This window comes from Oryctolagus cuniculus, chromosome 18 (assembly GCF_964237555.1).
Source record: "Oryctolagus cuniculus chromosome 18, mOryCun1.1, whole genome shotgun sequence".
NCBI lineage: Eukaryota > Metazoa > Chordata > Mammalia > Lagomorpha > Leporidae > Oryctolagus > Oryctolagus cuniculus.
Window position 1 is genome coordinate 69226344 of NC_091449.1, and position 17890 is coordinate 69244233.

The 17890-nt window shown below is 62.1% G+C and overlaps 2 protein-coding genes, 1 long non-coding RNA gene and 1 other non-coding gene across 5 annotated transcripts in view; all 4 read left to right on the top strand.

The window, feature by feature from the left end:
* The window catches only part of SPG7 (SPG7 matrix AAA peptidase subunit, paraplegin), a 38409-nt gene extending 35868 nt beyond the window's left edge, over positions 1 to 2541 (top strand). For both annotated transcript variants that reach the window (XR_011384135.1, XM_008252191.4), the window contains one exon: positions 1655 to 2541. Coding sequence is in view for 1 of the 2 variants with exons in the window: in XM_008252191.4 (XP_008250413.3) it covers positions 1655 to 1855 (201 nt within the window). In the remaining variant the exon portion in view is untranslated. The remainder of the gene's footprint in view (positions 1 to 1654) is intronic.
* Positions 2542 to 2670: 129 nt separating this feature from the next.
* Positions 2671 to 7084, top strand: LOC138846598 (uncharacterized). Its single transcript, XR_011384139.1, has 2 exons — positions 2671 to 2701; positions 6604 to 7084. It is a non-coding gene; the product is annotated as an uncharacterized lncRNA (long non-coding RNA).
* A 1480-nt stretch (positions 7085 to 8564) lies between these two features.
* On the top strand, positions 8565 to 10805 carry RPL13 (ribosomal protein L13). Its single transcript, XM_051840734.2, has 6 exons — positions 8565 to 8698; positions 8940 to 9052; positions 9362 to 9503; positions 9691 to 9864; positions 10277 to 10333; positions 10604 to 10805. The coding sequence occupies exons 2-6, from the start codon at positions 8949 to 8951 to the stop codon at positions 10760 to 10762; spliced, it is 636 nt and encodes a 211-aa protein (XP_051696694.1). The 5' UTR covers positions 8565 to 8698; positions 8940 to 8948; the 3' UTR covers positions 10763 to 10805.
* Positions 9554 to 9634, top strand: LOC127489368 (small nucleolar RNA MBII-202). The gene has a single exon (XR_007917319.1). It is a non-coding gene; the product is annotated as a small nucleolar RNA MBII-202 (small nucleolar RNA).
* Positions 10806 to 17890: the final 7085 nt, after the last annotated feature.

Here is a 17890-nt window from a genome sequence, read left to right on the forward strand (position 1 = left end):
ATTTAAAGCAAATGTTGTGTTGTAGACTTAGAAAAAAGTTGCAGGTGCAGTACAGAGCCCCCACACACTCCTCCAGACTCTGCGTCCTTATAAGTTTCCCTGGGTTTTTCTGTTTGTGTGGTTTTTGTTTTGTTTTGTTTGGTCTTTCCATCTGTTTGAAAGGCAGAGCCACAGAGAGAGAAAGAGAAAAAGAGAGAAAAGGAGGTCTTCCATCCACAGGTCCACTCCACAAATGGCCTCAACGGCCGGGGCTTGGCTGATCCAAAGCCAGAGGCCAGGAGCTTTCTCTGGGTCTCCCACATGGGTGCAGGGACCCAGGCACTTGGCCCATCTTCCACTGCTTTTTCAGGTGCATTAGCAGAGAGCTGGATCGGAAGTGGAGCAGCCGGGACTTGAACCGGTGCCCATATGGGATGCTGGCATGCAGGCAGTGGCTTCACCTGCTGTGCCACAGTGCCAGCCCTGGGTTAGTGCTTTGTCCACCACTTTGTTCACCAGTGACCCGGCAGGGACACACTGCAGTCCACTGGAGTCCGCTTCATTCTCGCTTGTCCAGACACCCAGTTGTCCTTTCCGAGTCCTCATGCCTCCTCTGGGCTGTGAGTTTCCAGACTGTTCTGGTTCAATATTTTGACCTTGACTGTTTCTTTTGGCTCCTCCAGTGCCCCCCACAGGCTTTGTCTGATGTTTTTGAGCTGAGCAGAGGAGCTGGGGAGAAGCCCCTGACACAGCAGAGGAGGCAGGCTGTGCCTTGGGCGTTCAGACGGGTGGAGCAACTGGAGGGTGGTGGTTCCTTCACTTCCTCTCATTTCTGAAGGGAGGCAGCTCTCTGTGAGGCTGGGAGTAGTGGTTCCAGGTCTTCAGAGTGGGCCCCAGCCGGCAGCCTCCAGTAGCTGCAAGCCATGCAGAGCCTCAGACTGAGGCCAGGATCTCACCACACACAGGGTGTACACGGAGCCAGGAGCCCACTGCACACAGGGCCCGTGCACACAGAGCTGGGGCCATTGCTGTATAATGGGGAGGAGGGGGAGAGGCAGGCTGCTGGCTGGGCAGCTCATTGGCTGTCACGTGGGTTCCTGGGCCTTCGGAGCAGAGCAGGTGAGCCTGCAGCCACAGGTAAATTGCCCATTTCAGGGTTCGCCATTTTGTTTAGAAAACGTGGAGGAGTGCTTCCGTCACAAACCAGCAGCGTTGTTTGTCACGGGACTGAGCCACCATCATGGTCCCGGGGCAGTGTGGAGGCACAGAAATCCCCCGTCCCTGGAGCACAGGGCCCTCCGCCCTCATGCCTCAGTGTCAGCCGCTCTCCCCAGACATACACACCTCGATTGGTGCAGGAAAGTACCATTGCCAGGAAGCAGAGACTTCGAAGGGGGTGGAAAAGCTAATGAGGCTTGCAGCTGGAACCTCAGCTTCCAGGTGGAGACAGGGGGTGATTCTTCGCCTGAGCTGCCTTCCTGCCTCTGCTTCCTGGGAAAGTGGCCCGTCCACCCACCCACGAGTGTCCTGCTCTCAGACAGGCCCTCCCGCCTCGCCGCCACCTCCCTGGCACACAGGGCGCTTTGTCGTGCGGCCGCGTCTTGGGCTCGCGGTTCTCAAAGACTCTTGTCTGTGTCTTGCTGGGGACTCACACTGCCGGGTTTGTTCTTTTCAGCTGGCGAACGCCCTTCTGGAAAAGGAAGTGATAAACTATGAGGACATTGAGGCCCTCATTGGCCCACCGCCCCACGGGCCGAAGAAGATGATTGCTCCGCAGAGGTGGATCGACGCCCAGAGGGACAAGCAAGCCTTGGGGGAGGAGGACGCGGCCCCACAGCCCCCCGGGCAGGGGCAGGAGCCGTCGTGGCCCAGATAGTGGGAGCGGTGCAGCCATGCACCTGCAGTGGGCCAGGAGACTCCAGCCGAGATCAGAGGCTGGCGGGCGTGTGGGTTGAGCTTGCTGCCTGTGGACCTCAGTTTCCCCTATGGGGAAGTGTCATTGCTTGCTGCCAGCATGCAGATAAGTTCTCCGTTCCCAGGATGCCATCTGCCTGGCTGTGGTGACCGGGGCAGCTCGGCAGCCAGGCTGAACAGCCCCCTGTTTGCGCCCGTCTCCGTTCCTGTGTCTCCCTCAGAATGCTAACGGCTCCGCGATGAAAGCGCCCTCTGAGCGGGCTGTCCTCGTCCTCACTGGCCCTGTCACTGTGCCCACTTTCCAGCAGGGTCAGACTGGGGGCCTGGCACTGAGCTCCTGACAGTTCAAACACTGCCACCTATCGCCCTGTGAGCAGCTGTGCATCAGGGACCTTGCACTGGTCCCGTCCAGCATCCTGGGAATTGTCGACACCCTGCTAATAAATTCCGTGGATAAGGACTCTACGCCTGTTCTGTGTTCTCAGCTCCCACTCAGCCCTGGGGCCTGCTTGGACCACACTCTTGTTTTCAGTTCCTCCTCCAGCTGGGCAGACAAGAGAAAAGCCCCTTTGGAATGGGTCTGGGGTCTAAGCCACACTTGAATAAAGGGACCGGGACACCAGCAGTGGCCTTGGTTCCTCAAGTCGCTCTGGATGCGGTGAGCACTCATCCTTGCCTCCTGCTTGCTCGCGTGTCACCTCCCCTGCTGGTGCTGGCACTGGGACCTGTAGATGCTGACCCCCCCCCCGACAGCAGCACGTCCGGTGCCGGAGCAGACACCTGTGGTGCCGGAGCAAGGCTCCTGCAGGTGCAGCTGTGTGGACACCTGAGGGTGGGCAGCTGTGGCTGGTTTCTCTGTGTTTTTCATTTTATTTTATTTGTTTTTTGAGTTAGAGGTCTTCCATCTTCTGGTTCACTTCCCAGGTGGCCATCATGGCCAGGGCTGAGCCAAGCGAAAGACAGGAGCTTCATCTCGGTCACTCACGTGGGTGGCAGGAACCAAACACTTGGCTTATCTGCGGCTGCTTTTCCCAGGCCATTAGCAAGGAACTGGTTTGGAAGTGGCGCACCTGGGACGTGAACTGGTGTCTGTGTGGGATGCTGGCACGGCGCATTGCAGGCAGGGGCTTTACCTGCTGCACCATTTTTTTGGGTTTTTTGGTTGGCAAGGCAGGGCAACGGAGATCTTCCATTCACCGGTTCCCTCCCTAGATGGCTGCAACAGCTGGGACTGGGCCAAGGCAAAGCCAGGAGCCTGGCACTCCATCCAGATTTCCTGCCTGGGTGGCAGGGGCCCAAGTACTTGTGCCGTCTTCTGCTGCTTTCCAGGCATGCCAGCAGGGAGCGGGATCAGAAGCAGAGCATCCGACTGTTGCCCCAGTGTGGGATGCTGGCGTGAGCTGCAGCTTAACTGTTTTTGTTTTTGGGTTTGTTTGTTTTTTACAGGCAGAGTGGACACAGAGAGAGACAGAGAGAAAGATCTTTCTTTTGGCGTTGGTTCACCTTCTAATGGCCGCTGTGGCCAGCGCACCGCGCTGATCCGAAGGCAGGAGCCAGGTGCTTCTGGTCTCCCATGGGGTGCAGGGCCCAAGCACTTGGGCCATCCTCCACTGCCCTCCCGGGCCACAGCAGAGAGCTGGCCTGGAAGAGGGGCAACCGGGACAGAATCCGGCGCCCCTACCGGGACTAGATCCTGGGGTGCCAGAGCCACAGGCGGAGGATTAGCCTAGTGAGCCGCGGCGCCAGCTGCTTAACCTGTTTTACACAACACTGGCCCCTCTGCATTTCTTGAGAGGACACATTGGGCTTTTCCCCAGTTCTCCAGATCCGTGACCTAAGGTCAGCACTGGTTTGGGAGGTTGCTGGCTATGTCCTTGCCCTTGGTAGCATCCCCTACTGGTTCTAAAGCCGGTACAGCCTAGCTCCCCACCCTGTGCTCTCCCCACAGAGATGGGCTGTGTCTCATTTGCAGAGTTGTTTCCTGAGAGCCCAGTGGTGTGCAGCCTGCAAGGGGGTGGGTACAGCACAGCTGCTGAGGTGAGGCCTGGCTCCCAGCACTTGTCCTCAGTCTGCTCAGCGTCACATTTGGTCACCTTGGTGCTGCGGCTGATGGAGGGAGTCAGGGACCTCGTGCTGAAACCGCACTGCTCCCCACACTGCCTCTGGGGTCCTTAGCCCAAGAACCTGTGGCAAAAACTGGCTTCGTCTCAGCTCCATCGTAAGAACAGCCCTAGCCGGCGCCGCGGCTCATAGGCTAATCCTCCGCCTTGTGGCGCCGGCACACCGGGTTCTAGTCCCGGTCAGGGCGCCAGATTCTGTCCCGGTTGCCCCTCTTCCAGGCCAGCTCTCTGCTGTGGCCAGGGAGTGCAGTGGAGGATGGCCCAAGTGCTTGGGCCCTGCACCCCATGGGAGACCAGGAGAAGCACCTGGCTCCTGCCATCGGATCAGTGCGGTGCGCCGGCCGCAGCGCGCTGGCCGCGGCAGCCATTGGAGGGTGAACCAACGGCAAAGGAAGACCTTTCTCTTTGTCTCTCTCTCACTGTCCACTCTGCCTGTCAAAGAAAAAAAAAATAGCCCTGAGGCCAGTGCCGCAGCTCAATAGGCTAATCCTCCACCTGCGGCGCCAGCACACAGGGTTCTAGTCCAGCACCTGGCTCCTGGCTTCAGATCAGCGCGGTGTGCCGGCCGCAGTGGCCATTGAGGGGGTGAACCAATGGCAAAGGAAGACCTTTCTCTCTGTCTCTCTCTCTCTCGCTGTCCACTCTGCCTGTCAAAGAGAAAAGAACAGCCCTGAGTGTGGGTGTGTAATTCTCTGAGTGCTTCCTGAGTTGCGTGTCTGAGGACTCCCTGTGGAAACGAGTGCGTGTTCTGTGATGTGAAGACTGAACAGGACCACAGGGAGCCTCAGAAACAAACGGGGCTCAGCTTTGTGCTGCAGCAGGTTCGGCCACCACTGGTGCCGCTGCGTCCCGTGCTGACGCACTGGGTCAAGTCCTGGCTGCTCTGCTTCCCATCCATCTCCCTGGTAATACAGTCTGGGAAGTCAGTGGAGGATGGCCCAAGTTCTTGGACCCTTACCGCCCACATGGTGAGCTCCTGGTTTCAGGATTTAGCCTGACCAAGTGCCAACAGTTACGGTTGAGGAGTCAACCAGCAAATGCAAGATCTCTTTATCTGTCCCTCTCCATGTCACTGTGGCTTTCAAATAAATCTTCTACAACAACAACAAAAAACCCAGGGCAGGTGTTGTGGTGTAAGGGGTTAAGCTGCCGCCTCCAATGCTAGCCTCACACATGGGCGCTGGTTTGACTCCTGGCTGCTCCACTTCCGATCCAGCTCCCTGCTAATGCAGCTGGGAAAGCAGCACAAGGCCTTGGGACTCCACCCACTGGCTTCAGCCTGGCCCAGCCCTGGCCATTGGAGCAATTTGGGAAGTGAACCAGCAGATGGAAGATCGCTCTAACTCTGCCTTTCAAATAAATGAAAGAGTCTTCCTTATTTAAGCTCCAGTATTGTAGTACTGGTCATTTTCCTCTACTCTGATCTATACTCATAAGTAAACATTTAAAAAATGTTTTGGAGGGCCACAGTTGTGCCGTCTGCAGCACCAGCATCTGATACGGGCGCCAGAGTGAGTCAAGTCCCAGCTGCTGCATCTTCCATCCGCTCCTTAATGCGTCTGGGAAGCAGCCGATGGTGGCCCAAGTGCTTGGGCCCTGAACCCACGTGGGAGACCTGGAACAAGCACCTGGCCCCTGCCTTCACACTGCCCAGCTCCAACGACTGAGGCCATATGGAGAGTGAACCAGCAGCTGGGAGACACCGCTCCCTCCTTCCCTCTCTCTCTTCCCTCTCTCTTCCTCTCTGTAACTTTCAAATCTTTTTAAGTTTCGGTTATTTTCATTTTGTCTGAAAGGCAGACACACTGATGGACAGATGCTTCGTTGGTTCATTCCCCAAGTGCCCACAACGTCTAGGGCTGGGCCAGACTGAAGCCAAGAGCATGGAACGCCATCCTAGACTCCCACGTGGTGGCAGGGACTCAAGTACTTGGCCCATCATTTGCCACTTCCCAAGACGCACTTTAGCAGAAACCAGAGGAGCTGGGACTCGAACCAGGCACCCTGATCACCCTGATGTGGAATGTGGGCTTCCCAAGCGGGATCCTTTTTTTTTTTTTTTTTTTTTTTTGACAGGCAGAGTTGACAGAGACAGAAAGGTCTTCCTTTTCCGTTGGTTCACCCTCAATGGCTGCTGCGGCCAGCGCACTGTGGCCGGCGCACCACGCTGATCCAAAGGCAGGCGCCAGGTGCTTCTCCTGGTCTCCCATGGGGTGCAGGGCCCAAGCACTTGGGCCATCCTCCACTGCACTCCCTGGTCACAGCAGAGAGCTGGCCTGGAAGAGGGGCAACCGGGACAGAATCCGGCGCCCTGACCGGGACTAGAACCCAGTGTGCCGGCACCGTAAGGCGGAGGATCAGCCTAGTGAGCCGCGGCGCTGGCCCCCTACCTACCTCTTAACAAGACCTTGCCAATACTCCCTGAACCTCATTATAGAAAATAGAAACTCCCGTTATCCAGAGTATGTACCTGAAAGAGTTCCAGATGCTGACAGACACACTCTGTCTTAGGTTGGAAGTCCTTGAAGACTCAGACTGGGGCTGGCGCGGGCCAAACCCAGCCGAAAGCTCTTAAGCATTTTTTTTTAAGGTTTGTTTGTTTATTTGAAAGGCAGTTACAGAGAACAGAGGCAGAGAGAGAGAATCTTCCATCCACTGGTTCATCCCTCCAGATGGCCGCAATGGCCGGAGCTGCTCCGATCAGGAGCCAGGAGGTGCTGGGTCTCCCACGCAGGTGCAGGGGACCAAGGACTTGGGCCCTCTTCTGCTTTCCCAGGTGGACTCGCACTGGTGCCCATATGGGATACCAGCACTGCAGGCGGCGGCTTGACCCTCTGCACCACAGCGCCGGCCCCATCTTGGGCAGTTTTATCTGTGAACTTCCGTGCCTGTCAGCACTTAGACCAGCGAGTCTCTGTACAAGTCAACTGCAAAACTGTTCCTGTCTCGCCCAGTACGAAGCTGATACTCTCCACAGAATTCTGCACGAGAAGTTAACCTTTTCTGTTTTACATATTTTTCAAGAGAAGTGAGTATGGATAAAGTTGGCTTCTGCGGCTTTGGTTTGTGCAGCCAAGTCTTCAACGTGCACTTTCTTTCCGGCTAACTCCGTTCTGAGCAGTGCTGGACCCCTGCCCGGTATCTGTTAGAACCAGCTAGGCGAGGTGGACGTGCGGGTTAGGGCAGCTTTGCCTAAAGACAAGTCGGAGCTGGCGTGGGAGGTGTTGGAGGTGGGCAGGGTCTGTGCCCGGAGCATGGAGAGGGTCTGGGGATGACGCGGAGAGGGCCAGCATTCATGCGGCCAGCGTCTCCCGTGGGCGCGCGGGGTGAGTGGGTGCGCGGCCAGCGTCTCCCTTGAGTGTGAGGCGTGAGTGGGTGCCCGGCCAGTGTCTCCCGTGGGTGCGCGGGGTGAGTGGGTGCGCGGCCAGCGTCTCCCGTGAGTGTGAGGCGTGAGTGGGCGCCCGGCCAGCGTCTCCCGTGGGCGCGCGGGGTGAGTGGGTGCGCGGCCAGCGTCTCCCGTGAGTGTGAGGCGTGAGTGGGCGCCCGGCCAGTGTCTCCCGTGGGTGCGCGGCCAGCGTCTCCCGTGGGTGTGAGGGGTGAGTGGGCACCCGGCCAGCATTCATGCGGCCAGCGTCTCCCGCGGGTGTGAGGGGTGAGTGGACGCCCGGCCAGCGTCTCCCGCGGGTGTGAGGGGTGAGTGGGCGCCCGGCCAGTGTCTCCCGTGGGTGCGCGGGGTGAGTGGGCGCCCCGCCAGCATTCATGCGGCCAGCGTCTCCCGTGGGCGCGCGGGGTGAGTGGGTGTGTGGCCAGCGTCTCCCGTGGGTGTGAGGGGTGAGTGGGCGCCCGGCCAGCATTCATGCGGCCAGCGTCTCCCGCGGGTGTGAGGGGTGAGTGGGCGCCCGGCCAGCATTCATGCGGCCAGCGTCTCCCGTGGGTGCGCGCAAGCCGCGCGAAGGGCAGATGGCAGGTTTTCTCCTCACGGTGTCCGTGAAGGCCGCGGCAGGCCCTCGGCCACGCTGGCTCCCCCAGGCCACCTGGAAGCGGGCCGAGCACTCTGCCTCGACTGCGGCCCTGACGTGACTCCTGCAGCCGCTCCACCAAGACGCGCCCGGCACCCAGAACCGGGCGGCGGGTCCCGGCTCCTCCTCAGCCCAGCTCGCGCCGCGGCCATGTGGCGCGGGCCAGCGGACGGGCGGTCTCTCGGCCTCTCACTCACACGGAGGGGCCACCGCCTACCGCAGGGCCAGGTTCGAACTCCCGAGCGCCCTGCGCGCCCTTTCCCGGCGCTCCGCTCCACTCCACGCCGCGGGGCGGCGGCAAGAACGCGCCGGAGGCCGCCTGGCGCGCACCGGGGGCTGCGGCACTCGCGGGGTGAGGGCGACGCCCCCGGAAAGCGCTCCGCGGAGGGGAGAGGGGCGCGGCGGGGAGCGAGGCCCGGGGGCGTCCACGGCTTCGCGACCGCGCTGGCCGAACGCGCCCCGACCCAGCTCCCCTCCGCCTCGGACGCCGGGCCGTGGAGGCGGAACTCTCCGGGACGCGGCGGCGCCGGCCCTACGTCACTTCCGCATCGCCTGGCTCTGATTGGTCAGGACGCTGCGGCGCCTCTGATTGGCCGGGCCTACCACCATCCCAGGGGGCTTCGCGGCGCCGCGTCCTTTCCGCTTCTCTGTTCTCGCGCGGAGGAGGTGAGTGTCCTTTCCCCGTCGCCATCGAACGGCCTCCGGCTGTATCGGGCTCCATCCACCGCCATCGGCCTGGTGCCGCCGCCGCCGCGGCCATGGAGGCAGCTAGCGCCTCAGACGGCGTCCGGCCGGGCCCAGCGGCTGGGCGGGGAGGGCGCGTTCGGGCGGCCGGGGCCGGGGCGCGGGCGGTCGGGCGGCGGCCCGGCCCCGGCGCCTCACGCTCGGCCCTCGCCCCTCGCGGCAGCACGCAGCCATGGCGCCCAGCCGGAATGGCATGATCCTGAAGCCGCACTTCCACAAGGACTGGCAGCGGCGCGTGGCCACCTGGTTCAACCAGCCGGCGCGCAAGATCCGCAGGTGAGCGCCGGGCCGGGCCGGGTCGGGGTCGGGGTCGGGGGCCGGGGTCGGGGCCGGGCCGGGGCCGGGGCCGGGGTCGGGGCCGGGGCCGGGGCCGGGGCCGGGGTCGGGGCCGGGGCCGGGGCCGGGGCCGGGGTCGGGGCCGGGCCGGGGCCGGGGCCGGGGCCGGGGCCGGGGTCGGGGCCGGGGCCGGGGTGGGGGCCGGGGGCCGGGGCCGGGGCCGGGGCCGGGGTCGGGGCCGGGGTCGGGGTCGGGGCCGGGGCGCCGCCCGCGCGCCCGCCGTGACGCCGCCGCCGCCCTCCCTCGCAGGCGCAAGGCCCGGCAAGCGCGAGCCCGCCGCATCGCCCCGCGGCCCGCGGCGGGGCCCATCCGGCCCATCGTGCGCTGCCCGACCGTGCGGTACCACACGAAGGTGCGCGCCGGCCGCGGCTTCAGCCTGGAGGAGCTGCGGGTGAGTGGGGCGCGGGGCGCGGCGGGCGGGGCGGCCCGGGCTCGGGCGCGTGATGACAGTCTCCGGAATCGCTGCATCGCCTGATGAAAGCGCGTTCGAACCCTTTTACCTCTGAGCGCCGAGCCGGGCCCCGGGGGCCTGGCGGCGCGGGGCTCCGCGGGGCTCCATGCGTGCGTGTCTGGGGCAGGTGGCCGGCATCCACAAGAAGGTGGCGCGGACTATCGGCATCTCCGTGGACCCGCGGCGGCGGAACAAGTCCACCGAGTCCCTGCAGGCCAACGTGCAGCGGCTGAAGGAGTACCGCTCCAAGCTGGTCCTCTTCCCGCGGAAGCCCTCGGCCCCCAAGAAAGGCGACAGCTCGGTGAGTGGCGGGTCAGCGTGTGCGGGGCAGGGCAGCGGTCGCACTCCTCCATGCCTGCCCTCGGGCGATGCTTGCCCCTCGCGGAAGCCATGGACTAATGTGGGGGATGGAGGGGCTTGACGTAGCTTCTGGGGAACCGCTTGAACCTCTGCTGTGTTTCTGGAAAATCCTGTAGTGGGGGTTGGCCGTGTCCCTCTATGTGGCCTTCCTGGGGGTTGGACCGGGGGTGGGATTGCTGTCTCCATCCTGGGTTTGCTGGCAGGTGGCTCACGTGTAGGACAAGACAAGCTCCACTTGGGCCTGTCTTAGCAGCAGAGTTGAACAACCCACAACCATGCGGCAGCACAGGGTGCTGGGGTGTGTGATGGGGTCTTTTGCACAAGGCGGCTGACCGGGTTCTCGTCACACACAGGCTGAAGAACTGAAGTTGGCCACCCAGCTGACAGGACCAGTCATGCCCATCCGGAACGTGAGTAGAGGCGCACCATGCACACTGCGCTCCCAGGGCGGCAGGGAAGATCACCCCTGAGTCTGAACCCTGGGGACCCCTTCCTGAGCCTGGGGGGGGGAGTTCCCTGTGGAGATGCCTGGCCCCTCCTCGCCATGCTGAGTCAGTCAGGGTGAGGCTCTGAATCCCAGCAAGGACTCTGGTCTGATCCTCATCTGCCTCTGTCTCCATCAGTTTTGGCCCCTGCTGTCCACTTGGTGGGACTGGGTCTGACCTCATCTCCTTTTCCAGGTCTTCAAGAAGGAGAAAGCCAGAGTTATTACAGAGGAGGAGAAGAACTTCAAGGCCTTTGCCAGTCTCCGCATGGCCCGCGCCAATGCCCGCCTCTTCGGCATCCGGGCAAAAAGAGCCAAGGAAGCTGCGGAACAGGACGTTGAGAAGAAAAAATGAGGCCTCGCTGGGGACTTGCACAATAAATCCAGTCTGCCCGGTCTCCTGTGGTGTGTCTCCAGTAAGCAGTGGCCTGAGTGCGCCAGGTCCTGTCTGGGTGTGGGGTCGTGAAAGGCAGCCCAGACCAGTGGGCTGTGCCTTTGGCTGCCCTGTGAGACCACCGCAGTCTCCAGGATGGGTGGTCCCTCGAGCCTGCCTCAGTGTGATCTGCGCCTGTGAGCATGGAGCGTCCCTGCCCGGCCCCTAGGGGGAGCCTGAGGCTCAGCTCCTCGGCTCAGGTGCTTTGTGGCCCTGTGGCTCCTGCGTTGGTCCCCAGGAGGTGCTCACACACGCCCAGCCTCGCCCTGCCTGGACGTCAGCCTGCTGTCACAGTTGCTGTGGCCATGGCTCCTGCAGGGAGACAGCGTTGTTACCTGAACTCATCTAGAAATGATGATGCGTGTGATGCCCATCACCTGCCACTGTTACAGGTACCCAGGGTGCACCTGGTGGATTTGGGGCGCTGTGACCCGCTGCTGCGTGGGAGTCAGGGGTAATGCTTAGCTGCCTCATGTATGTTGCAGCGTGGGATTCAGGACACGGCACCCCTGGCTCTTGTCTGGGGCTCGGAATTGTCTGCTTGGTGTGGCGCAGGCCCAAGAACCTGCTTGGAAGGGCTCGTGGCCCCCTGCATCTGAGTCTGGGGGTGGGCGTGCAGTGCTGCTGTGGCGGGAGACCGGTTCCAGTGAGGGTCTCCCTCTCACCTGTGCCACAGCTGGGGCGGGAGCAGGGAAGTCTCTGGCTTGCTGTATGTGCCAGCAGCAGCCTGGAAGACGTGGGGAGGAGAGGAGACGGCCCGGGTCCTGTGTCATGAAGTGCCTGTGTGCCCCCGCACCTTGGGAGTGACCTTTGCCACGGGCTCCTTCCCCAGGGGTCCAGCCGGATACCCACCTGGAGCACGGGAGCCACGCTGAGTCTGCCACACGACCCAGGGGACTTGGGCTCCTTGTCCAGCATCCCCTGCTACCCAGCAGTGAGCTTAGCAGGAGGTCTGTGTGAGGGGCCCAAGCTGGAAAAGCCGTGCAGTGCAGCAGCTGCCTCTTGCAGGAGACTAGGCCAGAGATGTGGGTTTGCTTGTGAGCTGGTCCTAAGCTCTGTAGCGTGAGGGTGGCTTGCAGGCTGAGGGCCCCAGGGACTGAGTGACCCTGGGCAAGCCTGGCTCCTCTGCTAGGCCTGGCTACACACAGTTGTACCTGCTGGGATTCATCTGTGGGTCTCCTGCCACCCAGGGTGGCACTTCTCGCCTAGCGGGACCTGGATTTTACATGTTGTAGGGCGCAGTGTCGGCAGTGCCTGGGCAGCTGCAGAGCCAGATGGGTTACCCAGGCCTCTGTGCCTGGGGCGGGGGTGGGTTGTTTTCCTTTAGGAATCTGACTTCCCTGGCTGCTTGCTCTTTATGTTGTTGGCAGCTGGGAGGAGCTGTGGTGGTGAACATGTGCCCCTCGGCTCCCTAAGCATGATTTCACTTGGTTTATCAGAGAGGCAGAGTTAGAGGCCTTTCATACGCTGGTTCACTCCCCCATGGCCCAGCCGAAGCCAGGAGCTTCTTCCTAGTCTCACATGGGTGGCAGGCGCCCATGGTCTGGGGCCATCTTCCCAGGTGTTCTAGCAGGCTGGCACCCATAAGGGATGCTGGCATCGCAGGCTTCACCTGTGCACCACAGTGCCGGCTCCCGTGCAGTCCTTCTGTTTGGTGGTAGTGTGTTCAGAGACTTACTAGACAGATGAAAGGGAAGGCAGCAGCACCCTTTCTGGGAGCTCGAGTCTTGGCTCATCTGCTCCACCCCAGCTCCCTGCTGTGCCCCTGAAGTCACTGGGTGACAGCCCAAATCCTGGGCCCTTACACCTGGGAGACCTGGGTAGAGTTCTGATCTGGCTTGGGCTTGGCCTGTTCTGGGTTGGAGCAGCCATTCAGGGAGTGAACCCACGAGGTGCAAGAACTCTGCCTTTTTCATTTTGTCGAATAAGAGCAGAGACAGATCTTCCAATTGCTGGGTCGCTCCCCAAATGGCCAACACCCAGAGCTGCGCCAGTCTGAAGCCGGAGCTTCTTCGGGTCTCCTGTGTGGTGCAGAGGCCCAAGCACTTGGTCCATCTTCTGCTTTCTGCTGCTCTCTCAAGCCATAGCAGGGAGCTGGGCAGAAGTGCAGCAACCAGGACTTGAGCTGCCACCCACCTGGGACGCCGGTGCCACAGGTGGAGGCTTAACCTGCCACATCACAGCACCAGCCCACACTCTGCCTTTCAGATAGAATTTCACCCAGAAGCGGATACCTGGAGGCACAGGAACAGGAGTTGGCTGCTTGTAGTGGGGCGGGGGCACCGTGTGGGGACATCCACAGCTCGTCCTTGGCAGGTCCCCTCTGGTCTGTGTCAGTGCTCTGTCCTGTGTTGGCAGCTTTTCCCACTTCTGGAAGGGATCAGAGAGGACCTGGGGGTTTGCAGCGTCAGGGTGGGGGTACAGGCTCCTGTCTGCTACGATACTTTCCGAGTTTCCACCCCAGGACCCATGGGCGGCCACACTGCTGTGACCCAGGGCATGACCCAACCCCTGGGGCTCTGGCCATGCATAGCGCAGGCCTGAACTCTGGCCCCACGCTCCCTGCTCCATGTCCTCACGGGCTCAGGTGCCTGCACATGAGTCCCGTCACCCACTGCACACATCCGGGGGAGGGGGTGCAACTGGCATTCAGCAGGTTCAGGATTCCAGCCAACAGCGTGGTCTGAGGAAGCAATAAAAACTGGCCAGACTCAGCATCCACACTCCACCCTGCTCGGGAGACTCCCTGCCTGAAGGCTGTGGGTTGAGTCCGGACAGCAGCACCCTTGAGGCCCTGGCTTGGGAGGTGGGTGACCTCGCTGCATGAGCCTCAGCTTTTCAGGTGCCGGGGGAAGCCCAGGAGGCGGTGGTCACACTGGGCATCTAGCAGCTGTGCCAGGCCTGAGGGCTTCAGTGAGGCTGAGGCTGGGGACTGACCGGGCAGCACCTGCCCCACCTGGTTTTCTGACTTCAACTGTGCAGCAAGTCCACCATCAGGGAGTCTTGGCCTTTGGCCCCCGGGTGATAGCTACATGGAGCTGGCCTCCCTGGACAACAAGGTGAGGTGAGGGCCACGGCTGGCCACGGTCTGGAACCCAGTGACCAGAGGAAGCGGGTCCCTGCCCAGGAGGAGCTTCGAGTCAGCAGCCTCCAGCAGGGCTGGCCCCAGGGGACAGTGGTGTGATGGGTGGCACATGGTACTTACCGGGCGAGCTGCTGTCAGTCACCTTTCACTGTCATCGCCGCCCTCACTGTCACTGCTGCTGCCTCCACATTCTGTGGTGTCACCTCTGACCAGGATGCCCCCCTATGAGAACCAGGCCACCGTCTGCACCCAGCGGTGGGGAAGGCCCTGGCTGTGGTGTTGTCCCACTGAGGGTCAGCAAGGTCCTTGTAGGCAGGGCTGCCCTGGGCTTGCTGCAGTGGGTGGACCATAACTCCCACAGCAGGGGCTCCCTTGCAGTTCAGCCTGGGGGAGAAGAGAGCAAGCCCACGGGTCAGGACGGAGGCCACCAAAGGGTGGGCTTGGGAACACCTCTGTCCCGGGTTGTGTGGGAGGAGTTGCCAGCCCACCCCTGGCTGGGGACTCCCTTGGCCCCACTAAGTCACGGCTGTCAGCCACAGGTAGTCAAGAGCAACCATGGCCTGGCCTGGGAGCCTTTCAGAGTGTCGCAGCTCCCTGTGCTGCTTTGAGGGACGTGGGCTAGCTTAGTGGGCAGTCCCTCCATAGCCCAGCTCAGGGCAGGGGTGAGGGGAGGCCAGGCTCAGGTATCTGGGGGCCTGGGCTTCCCAGTGCCTAGTCTGGATTTAGACTCTATGGAAAGTTCTCCATGATGCAGAGAGCCTTGGGGGGCCAGGTGAACAGGGGCTGTCCAGGGGCCCCTGCAGGAGCCATGATACCCCTGAGAGGTGGGGCCAGGAGGGAGTCCCTTTGGGGTCTGCCCTGCCTGACAGTGTGAGGTGGGTGTGGTGGGGGCTGCCCTGGACCCCAGTTCACCCCACCATGCCGCTCTCCTGTGGGCCTCTTGCCTGCCCAGCTGCTATGGCCCCTGAGCTCACTGGTGGGTGTGGGGCACTGCAGTGTGGGTAGGGTCTCTGCCTGTCCCTCTCCCAGGGTCAGTGGGGCTGTGTGAACACCAGGTACATGCAGAAGCACAGCTACAGGAATGGGGGGGGGGGGAGGTGGTCCTGCATGCAGCCCTCCCACTAAGGAGGCTCTGTCTGTCATAGCTAAGCCCCGCCCATAGCTCTGGCTGCTCCACCCCAGAGGCCTGGTGGTCCCCATTATGAACACAGGATGGAGACGGGAGAGAAGGCACAGAGATGGGGTGGCTGAGGGGACCCAAGGGAAGCAAGTCCCTCAGACCCCAGCAGGGCCAAGTGGGGGCTGGACAGCCCCTGCGTACATGGCTGCCTGAAGTCCCAGAGTCCACTCCTTCCTGGGCTACATCGTGGGCGGCTGCTGGATCCACTGCGCTGTGAGTCCCATCCTACCCCACCCTGAAGGACTGAATGTGCAGGAGGGGCTGTGGACACAGTTGGCGTGGCCTTAGGCGAGGTCCCGGGCAGCATTGGTGGGACAGAGTCCAGGGGAAGCCAGGGCAGCCTCCTGTGCTGTCCAAATGCTGCTTTCATGACTTTGTTAAGCAACAGCAGGATGGGCCCCTACCCATGCCTCAGGCCTGGCCCCCCTACATCCCACAGCTGTCCGCTCAGGTTTCCCCACCTGTGCAGTGGGTGCAGGTGTGCAGCCCAGGCAGTCGCTGGGGACCATGCAGGTGGCCATTGACTTCGCCCCGAATAGCTGACCCCTGCCAGCCCAGAGTGGCTGTGGGCAAGGTCTGCCAGCACTCCGACAGGTGCACCTGGCTGCAGTCTGGGGCCATCCCGAGGCCTTGGCTCTGGCCGGCATCTCCCGCTGACCGCAGAGTTCCCCACGTGACCAGGACCACCTCTTCCAGCGAGAAGAGGTTTTCTGCAGGCAGAAGCTTCAGGACCCCTAGCTCCTGGCTTCAGATTGGCACAGCGCTGGCCATAGCGGCCATTTGAGGGGTGAACCAACGGAAGGGTGACCTTTCTCTCTGTCTGACTCTGCCTGTCAAAAAAAAAATTTATTTGAAAGTCATTTTTCTTCAGCTGCTTTACAAAGCCCGTTCACAAGCTCCCACCCCACCTGGCCCTGGGCTACCATGTTGGGTTTTACCCATCGCAGACGCGGAGCCAACTGGGACACGCAGGGTCTGAGTGACGGGACAGCATGGGGGCTGGTTCGAGCGCTGTTCCCCTCAACACCCAGCCAGCCACAGCCCAGAAGTTTCCATTCCACAGCCAGGTAGAACCCTGGCCAGAGGGGCTGGCAAGCCAGCCCTGTGTCCACCCCCATCTCCCCACCACAGGAAGCCTGCAGGCCACATTGTGCGGTCAGCCAGACCACGGTGCAGGCCTGAGGGCCGGCTGATGGACCCTGAAGCGCCCAGCCCAGCCCTGGGTGGCTTCTTGGAGCCACTTCTGTTTGACCAGGATGACCCTGAGAATTCGATGAACAAAACCTCCCACAGCCCCTGGGGTGGGGTAGTAGCTGAGGGGAATCTAGGCCTGGCTCTTGCCTCCAGCCTCTGCCCAGTGCTCAGCAGGGGTGGGGCCGGGACAGGGAGGGGCCAGGGAACTGAGTCACTGCAGCTGTGGTGGTGACCGGCAGCTTGTCCACACTGGGAACAAACAAGCTGCTCTGAACCGGGGGGGGGGGGGGGGCGGGACACGACATCTGAACAGAGAGGGGGTGAGGGACACAGCATCTCTGAACAGAGTGGAGGTACAGGGACACAGCATCTCTGAACAGAGTAAAGGGTGCAGGACACAGCATCTCTGAACAGAGTGGGGGTACAGGGACACGGCATCTGAACAGAGAGGGGGTACAGGTCACGGCATCTCTTAACAGAGAGGGTGGTTCTTAGACCCCTGAGACAACAGTGAGGAAAGTGGTCTTGGGGTGCAGCCGTGACTACCGCCTCCACCACAGAGTGGGGCCCGAGGGGCATGGCTTGCCCTGGTCATGAGGAGGGTGAAAAATCAGGCCCTGGCGAATGGCCATGAGCAGAGTGGTCTGCGACGTTTTAACAGGGTCCGCTTCCTGAGTCCAGGGTAGCAGAAGCAAGAAGGCATCCTCTGTAAGGCACGGAGCAGGACACGCAGTTGTCCCTGTCCCCAGCTCCTCGAGGGGCCCAGGGCGAAGGTCCCGAGGGTCCAGCTGGGTGCAGAGCCTGTGGCCCTCCCGGATCAGTCGGCGGTGTCAGGCTCTGGGGCAGAGCAGGCTGTGGTCAGGTGGTGGTCGCTCCTTGCCCAGGGTCTCAGGGTCCTTGGAAACTCGGGACAGGTCTGATGCAGGGACATTGTCCAGAGGAGACAGGCCCTCTCTCTGGGCCTACCCCAGGGGCAGCCAGTCTTCCGGCCACACCTCCGGTGGGGTCAGTTCTGCCAGGCCGGGCCCCCCGCGCTGACAGGACACCCACAGCACACAGGGCTGAGGGGAGCCAGGCAGCACAGGTGTCCTGGCCCCTCACGTCCTCCCCCGCGTCTGCCCTCACCAAGGCAGAGGGCCTGGGCCGGCGCCGGCCAGCGCTGGAGCCCCCAAGACCCGCTAGGAGCTGGAAAGACGCCAGTGTGATGAAGCTCAGGACCAAGCGTGCAGGACGTGAGCGGCAGAGGCTCTGGCTGCCTTGGGGGGCCCCCAACGGACGCAGGCCCCCGGGCCGCACCCAGCACGGGCTCTCACGCAACCAGGCAGTGTCTGCAGCTGGAGTGAGCAGAGACCCCACACAGCAGAGCGCTGCCTCCCAACCCAGCGGACGGCCCTCGGACAGCACACGTATTTCTATGCACTCTGAGGTACTGGGGTGGGGGTGCCAAGGAGCTCTACGGAGATGTCTGACACAGACGCCTGGGCCCCCTCCTGCCCCATGCTCCCTGGCAGCACCGAGGCCTGAGGCCAGCACGCCCGGCTGGACCCTGGGCACATGGCCCCTGGTGGTGTGGCCTGGACAATCACAGGCT